Consider the following 19,262-nt stretch of genomic DNA (forward strand, 5'->3'; position numbering starts at 1 on the left):
AACATACTACATATTACGGTGATGTTACATACATATTACTAACATGCTACTGACTTATTACTGATGTTTGACTGTCATTCTACATATTACGGTGATATTACATACATATTACTAACATGCTACTGACGTATTACTGATGTTTGACTGTCATTCTACATATTACGGTGATATTACATACATATTACTAACATGCTACTGACTTATTACTGATATTTGACTGTCATTCTACATATTACGGTGATATTACATACATATTACTAACATGGTACTGACAAATTACTGATATTTGACTGTCATTCTACCTATTACCTTGATATTACGTATATATTACTAACATGCAACTGACTTATTACTGATATTTGACTGTCATTCTACATATTACGGTGATATTACATACATATTACTAACATGCTACTGACTTATTACTGATGTTTGACTGTCATTCTACATATTACGGTGATATTACATACATATTACTAACATGCGACTGACTTATTACTGATATTTGACTATCATTCTACATATTACGGTGATATTACATATATATTACTAACATGCTACTGACTTATTACTGATGTTTGACTGTCATTCTACATATTACGGTGATATTACATACATATTACTAACATGCTACTGACGTATTACTGATGTTTGACTGTCATTCTACATATTACGGTGATATTACATACATACTATTAACATGCTACTGACTTATTACTGATATTTGACTGCCATTCTCCATATTACCTTGACATTACTTAAATATCAGTGACATTCTACTGCCATATCACTGACAAGTTCCTGACATGCTATAACGGTGCATCTCACACACACTTAAAAAAGAACACTGACAAGTCTCTTGTATAAAACGCTACCAGGATTGTTCTTCCCTCTTATGTTTCAGGCGAACAGCCAGGTGAGTATACAGAATACAGCACTCAATACAATATACAACACAATCAGGTGAGTACATTATACAGTGATAAAACCAACAACCAGTGCAACTGCTGCGTCAACAGCGTACAGTATTAAAACACTAACGCCATTAGTCATACTGTCAGTACAGCCAGTGGGATAAATAGTATATACTACACAAGACAATAATTCAGTATTTTTGTGTTGAAAACAATACTCAGTAAAACCAGGTGAGTACATGATATACATGTCAGTCGTGTACAGTACTAAATTCAACAGCTAAATATCCAAATATAATACTTAAAAGAGTCAGTAAAGTTATTGTTCTTACCTGTAATCAGTCATGCCGGTGCTGTATGCATGGATATCAGGCTCATGCCCCATAGCTCCATGTGATATCATCTGTATATTTACTGTGTGGTTAACATCCCATGTGAATACACCTGTATATCTGCTTAATGGTTGACAGACGCATGTGATATCATCTGTATATCTACTGTGTTGTTAACAGACCAATGTGATAACATCTGTATATCTGCTGTATGGTTGACAGACCCATGTGATATCATCTGTATATCTACTGTGTGGTTAACAGACTCATGTGATATCATTTGTATATCTACTGTGTGGTTAACAGACCCATATGATATCATCTGAATATCTACTGTGTGGTTAGCATCCCATGTGGTAACATCTGTATATCTACTGTGTGGTTGACAGACCCATGTGATATCATCTGTTTAACTGATGTGTGGTTGACAGACCCATGTGATATCACCTGTATATCTACTGTGTGGTTAACAGACCCATATGATATCATCTGTATATCTGCTGTGTGGTTGACAGACCCATGAATATCATCTGTATATCTAATGTATGGTTAACAGGCCCATATGATATCACCTGTATATCTACTGTGTGGTTAACAGACCAATATGATATCACCTGTATATCTACTGTGTTGTTGACAGACCCATGTGATATCATCTGTATATCTACTATGTTTTTGACAGACCAATGTAATGTCACCTGTATATCTAGTGTTTTTGACAGACCCATGTGATATCATCTGTATATCTGCTGCGTGTTTGACAGACCCATGTGAGTTCATGGCGTCAGACCCAGACAACCCCTACGGCTACAAGGTGCTCACCTCGGGGAATTGGCTATTCAAGACTTGTCCAGTCGGAGAGATGTATGACCCTCACACATGCACGTGTGTACCGGACCCTTGTTACAACAAGGAGCACGACCCGAGAAACCCCAGGGGCTACAAGCTGTACGTTAATAGGAAATGGGTAATGAAGCTCTGCGCATTCTGGCAGATCTACAATCCCAAAACCTGCACATGTGTGGCCGGTAAGTCTCTTTCTCCTTTGTTGTGGGTAAGACCTATTGTCCTGTGTGGTGGGTAAGTCCTATTGTTCTGTGTGGTGGGTAAGTCCTATTGTCCTGTGTGGTGGGTAAGTGCCATTGTCCTGTGTGATGGGTAAGTCCTATTGTCCTGTGTGGTGGGTAAGTCCTATTGTTCTGTGTGGTGGGTAAGTGCTATTGTTCTGTGTGGTGGGTAAGTCCATTGTCCTGTGTGATGGGTAAGTCCCATTGTCCTGTGTGATGGGTAAGTCCCACTGTTGTGTGTGATGGGTAAGTCCCACTGTCCTGTGTGATGGGTAAGTCCCATTGTCCTGTGTGGTGGATAAGTCCCATTGCCCTATGTGATGGGTAAGTCCCATTGTCCTATGTGGTGGGTAAGTCCCATTGTCCTATGTGGTGGGTAAGTCCCATTGTTCTGTGTGGTGGGTAACATACCATTGTCCTGTGTGGTAGGTAACATACCATTGTCCTGTGTGGTGGGTAACATACCATTGTCCTGTGTGTGTGGTGGGTAACATATCATTGTCCTGTGTGGTGGGTAACATACCATTGTCCTGGCTGGTGGGTAACATACCATTGTCTTGTGTGGTGCATAACATAGCACAGTCCTGTGTGGTGGGTAGCATTTCATTATCCTGTGTGGTGGGTAACATACCATTATCTTAAGTGGTGGGTAACATTTGATTGTCCTGTGTGGTTGGTAACATACCATTGTCCTGTGTCGTGGATAACATACCATTGTCCTCTGTGCTTGGTAACATACCATTGTCCTGTGTCGTGGGTAACATACCACTGTCCTGTGTGGTGGGTAACATACCATTGTCCTGTGTGGTGGGTAACATTTTATTGTCCTGTGTGGTGGGTAACATACCATTGTCCTGTGTGGTGGGTAACATACCATTGTCCTGTGTGGTGGGTAACGTAACATTGTACTGTGTGGTGGGTAACATAACATTGTCCTGTGTGGTGAGTAACATTTGATTGTCCTGTGTGGTGGATAATATACCATTGTCCTGTGTGGTGGGTAACATAACATCGTCCTGTGTGGTGGGTAACATTTGATTGTCCTGTGTAGTTGGTAACATACCATTATCCTAAGTTGGGGGTTACATTTGATTGTCCTGTGTGGTTGGTAACATACCATTGTCCTGTGTCGTGGATAACATACCATTGTCCTCTGTGCTTGGTAACATACCATTGTCCTGTGTGGTGGGTAACATACCATTGTCCTGTGTGGTGGGTAACATACCATTGTCCTGTGTGGTGGGTAACATTTGATTGTCCTGTGTGGTGGGTAACATTTGATTGTCCTATGTGGTGGGTAGCATACCATTGTCCTGTGTGGTGGGTAACATAACATTGTACTGTGTGGTGGGTAACATACTATTGTCCTGTGTGGTGGGTATCATTTGATTTTCCTGTGTGGTGGATAATATACCATTGTCCTGTGTGGTGGGTAACATTTGATTGTCCTGTGTGGTGGGTAACATAGCATTGTCCTGTGTGGTGGGTAGCATTTCATTATCCTGTGTGGTGGGTAACATACCATTGTCTTGTGTGGTGGGTAACATACCATTGTCTTGTGTGTGGTGGGTAACATATTATTGTCCTGTATGATGGGTAACATAACATTGTCCTGTATGATGGGTAACATAACATTGTCCTGTGTAGTGGGTAACATAACATTGTCCTGTGTGTGGTGGGTAACATATCATTGTCCTGTGTAGCGGGTAACATAACATCGTCCTGTGTAGTGGGTAACATTTCATTGTCCTGTGTAGTTGGTAACATACCACTGTCCTATGTGGTGGGTAACATATCATTGTCCTGTGTGGTTGGTAACATACCATTGTCCTGTGTAGCGGGTTACATACCACCGTCCTGTGTGGTGGGTAACATACCATTGTCCTGTGTGGTGGGTAACGTACCATTGTCCTGTGTGGTGGATAACATATCATTGTCTTGTGTGGTGGGTAACATACCATTGTCCTGTGTGGTGGATAACATACCATTGTCCTGTGTGGTGGGTAACATACCATTGTCCTGTGTGGTGGGTAACATACCATTGTCCTGTGTGGTGGGTAACATACCATTGTCCTGTGTGGCGGGTAAGCCACCCTGTGCTACTCATTTCCTGTGCCAATTTAGGTTTAATTGAGGATGAAAGATGGACTCGCCATACCCTTTACCGATGATGAGGGTACACTTAAATGTTTTATACTTGCACTTCAGACCCTTGCTACCAGAAAAAGGCCCACCCAGCTAACAAGCACGTGTACCTGCAGTATGTCCACTACAAATGGATCGTGCGTCCGTGTGCACAAGGAACGGCTTACAACAAAACCTCCTGCAACTGCGACATACACTCCAGCGTGTCCAGCATTCAAGGCAGGTGTTAGATAGTGTCCAGCATTCCAGCCAGGTGTTAGATAGTGTCCAGCATTCCAGCCAGGTGTTAGATAGTGTCCAGCATTCCAGCCAGGTGTTAGATAGTGTCCAGCATTCCAGGCAGGTGTTAGATAGTGTCCAGCATTCCAGCCAGGTGTTAGATAGTGTCCAGCATTCCAGCCAGGTGTTAGATAGTGTCCAGCATTCCAGCTGTTCCAGCCAGGTGTTAGATAGTGTCCAGCATTCCAGCCAGGTGTTAGATGTGTTAGATAGTGTCCAGCATTCCAGGCCAGGTGTTAGATAGTGTCCAGCATTCCAGCCAGGTGTTAGATAGTGTCCAGCATTCCAGCCAGGTGTTAGATAGTGTCCAGCATTCCAGCCAGGTGTTAGATTGTCCAGATAGTAGTGTCCAGCATTCCAGCCAGGTGTTAGATAGTGTCCAGCATTCCAGCCAGGTGTTAGATAGTGTCCAGCATTCCAGGCAGGTGTTAGATAGTGTCCAGCATTCCAGGCAGGTGTTAGATAGTGTCCAGCATTCCAGGCAGGTGTTAGATAGTGTCCAGCATTCAAGGCAGGTGTTAGATAGTGTCCCGCATTCCAGGCAGGTGTTTTATAGAGTCTACATTCCATCCAGGTGTTAGATAGTGCCTTACATTCCATTATGGTGTTAGATAGTGTCTTACATTCCATCCAGGTGTTAGATAGTGTCCTTTATTCCAGGCAGGTGTTAGACAGTGCCTTGCATTCCAGGCAGGTGTTAGATAGTGTCTTTTGTACCAGGCAGGAGTTATATAGTGTCAAGCATTCCAGGCAGGTGTTAAATAGTGTCTTACATTCCATCCATGTGTTAGATAGTGTCCTTCATTCCAGGCAGGTGTTAGATAGCGTCTTACATTCCATCCAGGTGTTAGATATTGTCTTACATTCCAGGCAGGTGTTAAATAGTAGATAGTGTCCTTTATTCAAGGCTGGTGTTAGATAGTGTCCTTCATTCTAAGCAGATGTTAGATAGTGTCCTTTATTCCAAGGAGGTGTTAGATAGTGCCCTTTATTCCAGGGAGGTGTTAGATAGTGTCCTCTATTCCAGGCAGGTGTGAGATAGTGTCCTTTATTCCAGGCAGGTGTTAGATAGTGTCCTCTATTCCAGGCAGGTGTTAGATAGTGTCATTCATTCCAGGCAGGTGTTAGATAGTGTACTTTTTCTAGGCAGGTGTTAGATAATGACCTGCATTCCAGGCAGGTGTTAGATAGTTTCTTACATTCCATCCAGGTGTTAGATAGTGTCCTTCATTCCAGGCAGGTGTTAGGTGTAGATGGTGTCTTACATTCCATCCTGGTGTTAGATAGCGTCTTACATTCCAGGCAGGTGTTAGATAGTAGATACTGTCCTTTATTCAAGGCTGGTGTTAGATAGTGTCTTTCATTCCAAGCAGGTGTTAGATAGTGTCTTACATTCCATCCAGGTGTTAGATAGTGTCTTACATTCCAGGCAGGTGTTAGATAGTGGCTTACATTCCAGGGAAATGCTAGATAGTGTTCAGCATTCCAGGCAGGTGTTAGATAGTGTCTTACATTCCATCTAGATGTTAGATAATGTCTTACATTCCAGGCAGGTGTTAGATAGTAGATAGTGTCCTTTATTCAAGGCTCGTGTTAGATAGTGTCCTTTATTCCAAGGAGGTGTTAGATAGTGTCCTATATTCCAGGCAGGTGTTGTTAGATAGTGTCCTTTATTCCAGGCAGGTGTTAGATAATGTGTTTCATTCCAGGCAGGTGGTAGATTGTGTCCTTTATTCCAGGCAGGTGTTAGATAGTGTTCTTTATTCTAGGCATGTGCTAGATAGTGTCTTACATTTCATCCAGGTGTTAGATAGTGTCCTTTATTCCAGGCAGGTGTTAGATGGTGTCCTACATTCCATCCAGGTGTTAGATATTGTCTTACATTCCAGGCAGGTGTTAAATAGTAGATAGTGTCCTTTATTCAAGGCTGGTGTTAGATAGTGTCCTTCATTCTAAGCAGATGTTAGATAGTGTCCTACATTCCAGGCAGGTGTTAGATAGTGTTCTGCATTCCAGGCAGGTGTTAAATAGTGTTCTGCATTCCAGGCAGGTGTTAGATAATGTCCTATATTCCAGGGAGGTGTTAGATAGTGTCCTTTATTCCAGGCAGGTGTTAGATAATGTCCTTCATTCCAGGCAGGTGTTAGATAGTGTCCTTTATTCCAGGCAGGTGTTAGATAGTGTCATTCATTCCAGGCAGGTGTTAGATAGTGTCCTTTTTCCAGACGGGTGTTAGATAATGACCTGCATTCCAGGCAGGTGTTAGATAGTGTATTACATTCCATCTAGGTGTTAGATAGTTTCTTACATTCCAGGCAGGTGTTAGATAGTGTCCTACATTCCAGGGAAATGTTAGATAGTGTTCAGCATTCCAGGCAGGTGTTAGATAGTGTCTTACATTCCATCCAGGTGTTAGATACTTATTTACATTCAATCCATGTGTTAGGTAGTGTCCATCAATCAAGGTAGGTGTTAGATAGTGTCTTACATTCAAGGCAGGTTTTAGATAGTGTCCTACATTCCAGGGAGGTGTTAGATAGTGTTCAGCATTCCAGGAAAGTGTTGGTTGTAAGCCTGTTTTGTGTCAAGATGTGCTTGATGCTGATATATGTTGTACGCCTGATCTATGTCAAAATGTGCCTGATGCTGTTGTAGGTTGTACGCCTGTTCTGTGTCAAAATGTGCTTGATGCTGTTGTAGGTTGTACGCCTGTTCTGTGTCAAGATGTGCTTGATGCTGTTGTAGGTTGTACACCTGTTCTATGTCAAGATGTGCCTGATGCTGTTGTAGGTTGTACACCTGTTCTGTGTCAAGATGTGCCTGATGCTGTTGTAGGTTGTACGCCTGTTCTGTATCTACCTCTGTTCTACAACACCAAAGACGTCGCTCACAACCACCACGTGGACAACCACGGCGTGTACATCCACTACGACATCCCTGCAGCAGTGTGGGACGGCAGTAGCTCTCTCAGCGTCCCTTACTTCAGAAACGGTTACTATGGTGATGAGCTGACCATATCCTTTTACTACTTCCGCGTTGACAACACCACCCGCGTCGTTGTGAGCAACTCATTGTGCGATGGTGAAGAAGCCACCATCTACATCATCGTGGTCTTCGACGGAGTCTGTTTCCATGTCACAAACCATTACGGACAAAAAGTTGTGATGTGTGTTCCATGTCCGGTAAGTAGGTCAGGCGATCGAAACAAAAAAGGTGTCCCTTTCCATGTGAAGTCCCCCTCTTTATTCCCTTACTTCTTCAACTGATCTTTTTGACTAACCTGACACAGGTGTGGCTTCCTCTGACTAACCTGACACAGGTGTGTCTTCCTCTGACTAACCTACACAGGCGTGGCTTCCTCTGACTAACCTGACACAGGTGTGGCTTCCTCTGACTAACCTGACACAGGTGTGGCTTCCTCTGACTAACCTGACACAGGTGTGTCTTCCTCTGACTAACCTGACACAGGTGTGTCTTCCTCTGACTAACCTACACAGGCGTGGCTTCCTCTGACTAACCTGACACAGGTGTGGCTTCCTCTGACTAACCTGACACAGGTGTGTCTTCCTCTGACTAACCTGATACAGGTGTGGCTTCCTCTGACTAACCTGACAGAGGTTTGTCTTAAGCTTCCTCTGACTAACCTGACACAGGTGTGTCTTCCTCTGACACCATTCCGTTCCACCTTCATTGTGTTATCAAGCACGGTTTACGACATTCGTTGTGGCTCTCACTGTCGTGATGCTATGTTTTTCTTTTCAGTGTAATCTGTGTCCACTTCTGTCTGTGTTCTGACCCTTATCTCCTCGTTTCTTCAAACTCTGATACTGCGAACCCACGTGATACCAATCCCTGTCACTTTACAATCACACGCTGTATTTACTTAAATCTTCCTGTCCCTCTGTAATCAGACCCTGTATTTACATACATCTTTCTGTCTCTCTGTAATCAGACCGTGTATTTACATACATCTTTCTGTCTCTCTGTAATCAGACCCTGTAGTTACATACATCTTTCTGTCTCTCTGTAATCAGACCCTGTAGTTACATACATCTGTAATCAGACTTCATGTCCCTCTGTAATCAGACCGTGTATTTACATACATCTTCATGTCCCTCTGTAATCAGACCCTGTATTTACATACATCTTTCTGTCTTTCTGTAATCAGACCCTGTATTTACATACATCGTGTTTCTGTCTCTCTGTAATCAGACCCTGTATTTACATACATCGTGTTTCTGTCTCTCTGTAATCAGACCCTGTATTTACATACATCTTTCTGTCTCTCTGTAATCAGACCCTGTATTTACATACATCGTGTTTCTGTCTCTCTGTAATCAGACCCTGTATTTACATACATCTTTCTGTCTCTCTGTAATCAGACCCTGTATTTACATACATCTTCATGTCCCTCTGTAATCAGACCCTGTATTTACATACATCTTTCTGTCTCTCTGTAATCAGACCCTGTATTTACATACATCGTGTTTCTGTCTCTCTGTAATCAGACCCTGTATTTACATACATCGTGTTTCTGTCTCTCTGTAATCAGACCCTGTATTTACATACATCTTTCTGTCTCTCTGTAATCAGACCCTGTATTCATACATCGTGTTTCTGTCTCTCTGTAATCAGACCCTGTATTTACATACATCTTTCTGTCTCTCTGTAATCAGACCCTGTATTTACATACGTCTTTCTGTCTCTCTGTAATCAGACCCTGTATTTACATACGTCTTTCTGTCTCTCTGTAATCAGACCCTGTATTTACATACATCGTGTTTCTGTCTCTCTGTAATCAGACCCTGTATTTACATACATCTTCATGTCCCTCTGTAATCAGACCCTGTATTTACATACATCTTTCTGTCTCTCTGTTATCAGACCCTGTATTTACATACATCTTCATGCCCCTCTGTAATCAGACCCTGTATTTACATACATCTTTCTGTCTCTCTGTAATCAGACCCTGTATTTACATACATCTTTCTGTCTCTCTGTAATCAGACCCTGTATTTACATACATCTTCATGTCCCTCTGTAATCAGACCCTGTATTTACATACATCTTTCTGTCTTTCTGTAATCAGACCCTGTATTTACATACATCTTTCTGTCTTTCTGTAATCAGACCCTGTATTTACTTAAATCTTTCTGTCTCTCTGTAATCAGACCTTGTATTTACATACCTCTTTCTGTCTCTCTGTAATCAGACCTTGCATTTACATACATCTTTCTATCTCCCTGTAATCGGACTTTGTACTTTCACGTGGCATTACAGGCAGCAACAGGTTGGAGCTTTGCCATGTTGAAAATCCATAATGGTAAAATGATTGGCGTCACTGGATCGGACTACAAGGTGCTGGACTTCTATGGTAAGTCCCAAATACATTGTTACTGAACGAAGGACTTCTATGGTAAGTCCCAAATACATTATTACTGAACGAAGGACTTCTTTGGTAAGTCCCAAATACATTGTTACTGAACGAAGGACTTCTATGGTAAGTACCAAATACATTGTTACTGAACGAAGGACTTCTATGGTAAATCCCAAATACATTGTTACTGAACGAAGGACTTCTATGGTAAGTCCCAAATACATTGTTACTGAACGAAGGACTTCTATGGTAAGTCCCAAATACATTGTTACTGAATGAAGGACTTCTTTGGTAAGTCCCAAATACATTGTTACTGAATGAAGGACTTCTATGGTAAGTACCAAATACATTGTTACTGAATGAAGGACTTCTATTGTAAGTCCCAAATACATTATTACTGAACGAAGGACTTCTATGGTAAGTACCAAATACATTGTTACTGAATGAAGGACTTCTATGGTAAGTCCCAAATACATTATTACTGAATGAAGGACTTCTATGGTAAGTCCCAAATACATTGTTACTGAACGAAGGATTTCTATGGTAAGTCCCAAATTCATAGTTACTGAACGAAGGACTTCTATGGTAAGTACCAAATACATTGTTACTGAACGAAGGACTTCTTTGGTAAGTCCCAAATACATTGTTACTGAACGAAGGACTTCTATGGTAAGTCCCAAATACATTGTTACTGAACGAAGGACTTCTATGGTAAGTCCCAAATACATTGTTACTGAACGAAGGACTTCTATGGTAAGTACCAAATACATTGTTACTGAACGAAGGACTTCTATGGTAAGTACCAAATACATTGTTACTGAACGAAGGACTTCTATGGTAAGTCCCAAATACATTGTTACTGAACGAAGGACTTCTATGGTAAGTACCAAATACATTGTTACTGAACGAAGGACTTCTTTGGTAAGTCCCAAATACATTGTTACTGAATGAAGGACTTCTATGGTAAGTCCCAAATACATTGTTACTGAATGAAGGACTTCTATGGTAAGTCCCAAATACATTATTACTGAACGAAGGACTTCTATGGTAAGTACCAAATACATTGTTACTGAATGAAGGACTTCTATGGTAAGTCCCAAATACATTATTACTGAATGAAGGACTTCTATGGTAAGTCCCAAATACATTGTTACTGAATGAAGGACTTCTATGGTAAGTCCCAAATACATTGTTACTGAACGAAGGAGTTCTATGGTAAGTCCCAAATTCATAGTTACTGAACGAAGGACTTCTATGGTAAGTACCAAATACATTGTTACTGAATGAAGGACTTCTATGGTAAGTCCCAAATACATTGTTACTGAACGAAGGACTTCTATGGTAAGTACCAAATACATTGTTACTGAACGAAGGACTTCTTTGGTAAGTCCCAAATACATTGTTACTGAATGAAGGACTTCTATGGTAAGTCCCAAATACATTGTTACTGAATGAAGGACTTCTATGGTAAGTCCCAAATACATTATTACTGAACGAAGGACTTCTATGGTAAGTACCAAATACATTGTTACTGAATGAAGGACTTCTATGGTAAGTCCCAAATACATTATTACTGAATGAAGGACTTCTATGGTAAGTCCCAAATACATTGTTACTGAACGAAGGACTTCTATGGTAAGTCCCAAATTCATAGTTACTGAACGAAGGACTTCTATGGTAAGTCCCAAATACATTATTACCGAACGAAGGACTTCTTTGGTAAGTCCCAAATACATGATTACTGAACGAAGGACTTCTATGGTAAGTCCCAAAGACATTATTACTGAACGAAGGACTTCTATGGTAAGTCCAAAATACATTGTTACTGAACGAGTGACTTCTATGGTAAGTCCCAAATACATTATTACTGAACGAAAAGTCCCAAATACGGTCACGCTAACAGGAGGAACAAACATCCTGATGTATGACAGTCAATAATGGTTACTGTAAAGAAGGCGTCAGCCCCTGCCCCGTTTTGAGCATCAATACCCGCTTGCCGTCTTACATAATGATCATATACGTGATGACCGCCTCCGTGGTGTAGTGGTTAGAGCGTCCGCCCAGAGAGCGGAAGGTCGCGGGTTCAAACCCCGACCGCGTCATACCAAAAACGTTAAAATATGGTACTTGTTGGTCCCTGCCTGGCGCTCGGCCTTAATGGGTACAACAAGGACTGGTCGGCTCGGAGTCAGTATACTGTGTCTGAGTGGGGTATTCATGCTTCGCTGCGGCATGGTATCTCAGTGGGCTAGCACTATAAAACCAGCTTAAGTCTGGGCTAGTACAAGCAGCCGCACATACACACACATTCGCATGCACGTCGTCATATGAGCGAAATATTCTCAAGCGCGACGTTAAATCCAATTCTCACCTCACCTCATATACGTGATGAAGTTCGTCAACTACCGGGCAAAAGAAATGTATCACCGACTTCACTTGACAGAAACTAAAAACACACGCGTATGTGATATATATAATAACTAGTTTACAAACAGAAATCATTTTCCAATAATTCGACTGAACATTAATTGTAATTCTGTTCTTGCGGGTGTGACCCTACTGGGGATCTGTACACGTCAACACAATATCCACATTGTCGTCATCAGCGGATGACGTCAGCAGGAACCTAGAGAGTCTGTTCAAATTCCAGTCGGTTTGCTGGAGGTGGTACACGCTGTCTCAACTGACGATCAGGATGATCCCAGAGATGTTCAATGGGGTTCAAGTCTGGAGAACGCGATGACCAAGGCAACATATTGGCGTAAACGTTGTGCAGGTATTCTCGAACAATTCTAGCGATATGAGTCATTCCGTTGTCGTGCTGCAAAATGACTCCCCCGTGGCTGTTGTCGAATAAAGGGCACAACAAAAGTTCTGAACTCTTCGTCCCTGCATCGCTGACCATTCAGATTTCCTGGGAGGATAACCAAACTTCCTGTTCACTGGCCACAAATGCGTCTCCTACATCGAACGAATGAACTTCTTGAACGCAGTTTGGCACCAGTCGCTCTCCTCAACGTAGAAAAACTCGAACTCTGCCATCGTTTCTGAACCGACTGAACCGACTTTTATCACCTCGCTGCGAACAATGTACCTTTCGTGCCCATAGCAGTCTGCGTTGACGGTGTAGACGGGTCAAGGCCTTTCCACGGAAGGGGTGGTAGGCACTTATACCGACCATACCAAGTCGTCGAAGGACTTTTCGTCTTCTGATGAAGTGTCCTAGTGCTGTCGCCGCCGTTGACGTCCGGAGCTGTCGGATGTAGTGGTCTTCGGCAGGTGTTGTGACTCTTGGTCTTCCTGATCTTGGGCTTTCTTGGCTCTGGCCTGCTTGCTGGTAGCGGCTTATCAATTTGCTGATGGTGGTTCTTGAAGGATCTTGTCAGCTGACATTGTGAAGCCCCAATGTTGGCCATACCGATCGCCCTGTCTTGGGTAAGTGTTCGGAGTGGTTTCTGTGGCTACTGTGTGTTTGCTCTGCCTACATCAGTATTTATGCCACATCCTCACACGGGCATTTGGACCACTGCCCAGCAATTACATCTTTGTCTTGTTGATAACTGTACAATTCTCAACAAGTGATCGGACAGCTTCGTTGTTACCGTTACCGTGTTGCGTTTTGGCGAATGTTTTCTGCTTGAGTTGAAACCTGTACCAGCGTTGTTTTTTGTTCTACAATTACTTTAAAAATGATATCTTTGTTATGCCCGGTTGTTTAGATACTGAGACTGATATGATGGAACACGATTCTCTTGAAACATGTTTGGAGTTGATTGAAATAAGTCGGATTGATATTGCAGCATTTCCAGGTCGTAATTCAACAGTATAAATTCTGGTTTATTTCACTCAGGCAAGATATCCCCAACAAAATGCCCGTTGAGTATCGGAAAAGGCCTGGATCACCCCAACTTCTACGGGAAAATTGTCCAGGTAAGAGACGACAGCTGGGTGTCCTAGTGGTAACAGAAGGGTGATGGGTGTCCTGGAGATGACAGGAGGGTGGTGGGTGTCCTGGTAATGACAGAAGGGTGGTGGGTGTCCTAGTGGTAACAGAAGGGTGGTGGGTGTCCTGGTGATAACAGAAGGGTGTTGGGTGTCCTGGAGATGACAGAAGGGTGGTGGGTGTCCTGGTGATGACAGAAGGGTGGTGGGTGTCCTGGTGGTGACAGAAGGGTGGTGGGTGTCCTGGTGATAACAGAAGGGTGTTGGGTTTCACGGTGGTAGCAGAAGGGTGCTGAGTGTCTAATGGTAACAGAAGGGTGGTGGGTGTCCTGGTGGTAACAGAAGGGTGGTGGGTGTCATGTGGTAACAGAAGGGTGGTGGGTGTCCTGATGGCAACAGAAGGGTGGTGGGTGTCCTGGTGGTAACAGAAGGGTGGTGGGTGTCCTGGTGATGACAGAAAGGTGGTGGGTGTCCTGGTGGTAACAGAAGGGTGGTGGGTGTCCTGGTGGTAACAGAAGGGTGATGGGTGTCCTGGAGATGACAGAAGGGTGGTGGATGTCCTGGTGGTAACGGAAGGGTGGTGGGTGTCCTGGTGGTAACAGAAGGGTGATGGGTGTCCTGGAGATTACAGAAGGGTGGTGGGTGTCCTGGTGGTAACGGAAGGGTGGTGGGTTTCCTAGTGGTAACAGAAGGGTGGTGGGTGTCCCGATGGTATCAGGAGGGTGCTGAGTGTCTAATGGTAACAGAAGGGTGGTGGGTGTCCTGGTGGTAACAGAAGGGTGGTGGGTGTCCTGGTGGTAACAGAAAGGTGGTTGGTGTCCTGGTGGTAACAGAAAGGTGGTGGGTGTCCCGGTGGTAACAGAAGGGATGTGGGTGTCCTGGTGGTAACAGAAGGGTGGTTGGTGTCCTGGTGGTGACAGAAGGGTGGTGGGTGTCCTGGTGATGACAGAAGGGTGATGGTGTCCTGGAGATGACAGAAGGGTGGTGGATGTCCTGGTAATGACAGAAGGGTGGTGGGTGTCCTGGTGGTAACAGAAGGGTGTTGGATGTCCTGGTGATGACAGAAGGGTGATGGGTGTCCTGGAGATGACAGAAGGGTGGTGGGTGTCCTGGTAATGACAGAAGGGTGGTGGGTGTCCTGGTGGTAACAGAAGGGTGGTGGGTGTCCTGGTGGTAACGGAAGGGTGTTGGGTGTCCTGGTGACGACAGAAGGGTGATGGTGTCCTGGAGATGACAGAAGGGTGGTGGGTGTCCTGGTGGTAACAGAAGGGTATTGGATGTCCTGGTGATGACAGAAGGGCAATGTGTGTCCTGGAGATGACAGAAGGGTGGTGGGTGTCCTGGTGGTAACAGAAGGGTGGTGGGTGTCCTGGTGGTAACAGAATTGTGCTGAGAGCTGATGCTGTCTCTGAATACGTCCACACGTTATATAGGTATGAGTGGGAGCTGTGGCGGCGCGTATACACTGTGACCTTTTTCATTTCAGTTTGTGATGTACGTTGGGTGCAATCCTCATCTCTTCCGCAACGCCTCTGCCCTTGTCAGGGAGGGTAGCGTCAGTACTCCCCTTGTCGGAACCACAGAAGTCCCCAGCCTGTGACGTCTTAAACGTATTGGACATCACCAACCATGTATCTCAACTCGGTGTCAACTGTATACATAATTCTGTCTTGTTGTAGTATCTTATGTGTATTTTCATGCTGTGTGATGCATCTCTAGCCAATCTGTCTCCTGCCTCGTGTCCTCTGTGTATACTTCCTGTGTGATACTTCCTGTCTCTTGTGTGTCCCTGCATCTCTAGCCAATCTGTCTCTTGCCTCGTGTCCTCTGTATACTTCCTGTGTGATGCATCTCTAGCCAATCTGTCTCTTGCCTCGTGTCCTCTGTATACTTCCTGTGTGATGCATCTCTAGCCAATCTGTCTCTTGCCTCGTGTCCTCTGTATACTTCCTGTGTGATGCATCTCTAGCCAATCTGTCTCTTGCCTCGTGTCCTCTGTATACTTCCTGTGTGATGCATATCTAGCCAATCTGTCTCTTGCCCTCGTGTCCTCTGTATACTTCCTGTGTGATGTATCTCTAGCCAATCTGTCTCTTGCCCTCGTGTCCTCTGTGTACTTCCTGTGTGATGCATCTCTAGCCAATCTGTCTCTTGCCCTCGTGTCCTCTGTATACTTCCTGTGTGATGCATCTCTCGCCAATCTGTCTCTTGCCCTCGTGTCCTCTGTATACTTCCTGTGTGATGCATCTCTCGCCAATCTGTCTCTTGCACTAGTTTCCATGATATGCGTACTTCCTGTGTGATGCATCTCTCGCCCACCGATGTCTTTCCGTCATGTTCTCTGTATGTGTACTTCCTATCATCACACGGCACGGTCCCCACACACCTGGACACCTCTACTGCTTCCTATCATCACACGGCACGGTCCCTACACACCTGGACACCTCTACTGCTTCCTATCATCACACGGCACGGTCCCCACACACCTGGACACCTCTACTGCTTCATGTAACTTGCTGTACCTACTACAGTCCGTTTGAGTCAAATTCTCCCCTAATTAATTTCCCTCAAAAGAAATAATCGGAAATGACTCAATCCAACACCAAAGCGACAGAATTTCGCTATAATTTAACAGTGGACCACCCCTCTCACGTCGTTCTACACACTTTTCTTCTCTAGAGCTTCCTGTCACCTGCACCTGCTATCCCCGACAGTAGACCACTCTTCTCACCCAATCCTACACCCTTTTCTTCTCTAGAGTTTCCTGTCACCTGCACCTGCTATCCCCGACAGTGGACCACTCTTCTCACCCAATCCTACACCCTTTTCTTCTCTAGAGCTTCCTGTCACCTGCACCTGCTATCCCCGACAGTGGACCACTCTTCTCACCCCATCCTACACCCTTTTCTTCTCTAGAGCTTCCTGTCACCCATGCCACTGACAATCATTTCTGTGATGAAGATATACGATTGAAACAGCTCTTCTTCCCGAGACTAGTTTGGATTGTTCTGTCATTGTGTACACATATCACTGATCACATAGGGACACTGGCGATGAAATACTGAACGTTGAAGTGCCTAGTAAGCTGCTGACGCTACCGGGGACACCTTCCCCATTCCTTCTCTTTTCTTGCTTCTGTACATCGCCTCTTATTTGATCGCATTAGTATTTTATTGTGGACAGATTGATCTACGGCAAATAAACGTTTCTCAGCATTGTTTTCGACTTGATTCATGACAATCTAGCTCGTGCGACTCATCAGTGTGTGAACCGGCCTTACAGACAGTATCCCAGTAACACATCGCCTACTGTTAACCCTAACCCGGAAGTACAGCCATCTAGACATTATGCCAGTATACCCTCGGACGATACATATTCACACAACAACCAATAGTCATCAAATTCATACAACCAACAGCTGTCATCTAGATATACACGTCCAAACAACCAACAACAGTTATAGATAGATGCACACATCCACACAACCAACAGGTGTCACCTAGATATACACATCCTCACAACAAACAACAGCTGTCATCTAGATATACACGTCCGGACAACCAACAACAGCTGTCATCTAGATATACACGTCCGGAAAACCAACAACAGCTGTCATCTAGATATACACGTCCACACAACCAACAACAGTTATCTATAGATGCACTCATCCTCACAACAAACAACAGCTGTCATCTAGATATGCACGTCCGGACAACCAACAACAGCTGTCATCTAGATATACACGTCAACACAACCAACAACAGTTATCTATAGATGCACACATTCACACAACCAACAACAGATGACATCTAGATATACACATCCACACAGCCAACAACAGCTGTCATCTAGAGATATACACATATTCACAGCCAACAACAGTTGCCATCTAGATATACACATCCAACAACAGCTGCCATCTAGATATACATCCACACAACCCAACAACAGCTGTCATCTAGATATACACATCCACACAACCAACAACAGTTGTCATCTAGATATACACATCCACACAGCCAACAACAGCTGTCATCTATGTCATACACATCCACACATCCACACAGCAGCTGTGTCTACAACAGCTGTCATCTAGATATACACATCCACAGCCAACCAACAGCACATCCAATCTGGATATGTCCAACAACAGCTGTCACCTAGATATACACATCCACACAACCAACAACAGCTGTCATCTAGATATACACATCCACACAACCAACAACAGCTGTCATCTAGATATACACATCCACACACAACCAACAACAGCTGTCATCTAGATACACATCCACACAACCAACAACAGCTGTCATCTAGATCTAGATATACACATCCACACAACCAACAACAGCTGTCATCTAGATATACACATCCACACAGCCAACAACAGCTGTCATCTAGATATACACATCCACACAGCCAACAACAGCTGTCATCTAGGATATACACGTCTACACAGCTGTCGTCTAGCCAACAACAGCTGTCATCTAGATATACATCCACACAGCCAACAACAGCTGTCATCTAGATATACACATCCACACAACCAACAACAGCTGTCATCTAGATATACACATCCACACAGCCAACAACAGCTGTCATCTAGATATACACATCCACACAGCCAACAACAGCTGTCATCTAGAATATGCACACATCCACACAATCCAACAGCTTGGCTGTCATCTACATATACACATCCACACAACCAACAGTCTAGATATATACATCCACACAGCCAACAACAACAGCTGTCATCTAGATATACACATCCACACAGAACCAACAACAGCTGTCATCCCTAGATATACACATCCACACAGCCAACAACAGCTGTCATCTAGATATACACATCCACACAACCAACAACAGCTGTCATCTAGATGCACACATCCACATAACAAAACAACAGCACAACCAACAACAGCTGTCATCTAGATATACACATCCACACATCCACACCAGCCAACAACAGCTGTCATCTAGATATACACATCCACACGGCCAGCAACAGCTGTCATCAGATAGATATACACATCCACACAACCAACAACAGCAACAGCTGTCATCTAGATGCACACATGCACACAGCCAACAACAGCTGTCATCTAGATATACACATCCACAGCAACCAACAACAGCTGTCATCTAGATATGCTGCCAACAACAGCATCCACACAGCCAACAACAGCTGTCATCTAGA

The 19,262-nt window shown here is 43.8% G+C and overlaps 1 protein-coding gene across 9 annotated transcripts in view; it reads left to right on the forward strand.

Annotated features, from left to right (window-relative positions):
* Positions 1 to 17,274, forward strand: part of LOC124288156 — a 64,655-nt gene extending 47,381 nt beyond the window's left edge. For all 9 annotated transcript variants that reach the window (XM_046724727.1, XM_046724731.1, XM_046724729.1 and 6 more), the window contains 7 exons: positions 905 to 916; positions 2,011 to 2,274; positions 4,522 to 4,677; positions 7,573 to 7,919; positions 10,018 to 10,111; positions 13,965 to 14,044; positions 15,543 to 17,274. In XM_046724727.1, coding sequence (XP_046580683.1) covers positions 905 to 916; positions 2,011 to 2,274; positions 4,522 to 4,677; positions 7,573 to 7,919; positions 10,018 to 10,111; positions 13,965 to 14,044; positions 15,543 to 15,656 — 1,067 coding nt within the window. In that variant the 3' untranslated portion in view covers positions 15,657 to 17,274. The remainder of the gene's footprint in view (positions 1 to 904; positions 917 to 2,010; positions 2,275 to 4,521; positions 4,678 to 7,572; positions 7,920 to 10,017; positions 10,112 to 13,964; positions 14,045 to 15,542) is intronic.
* Positions 17,275 to 19,262: the final 1,988 nt, after the last annotated feature.

Source organism: Haliotis rubra, unplaced genomic scaffold, assembly GCF_003918875.1.
Source record: "Haliotis rubra isolate DU_JTF1 unplaced genomic scaffold, ASM391887v1 Scf413, whole genome shotgun sequence".
Lineage (NCBI taxonomy): Eukaryota > Metazoa > Mollusca > Gastropoda > Lepetellida > Haliotidae > Haliotis > Haliotis rubra.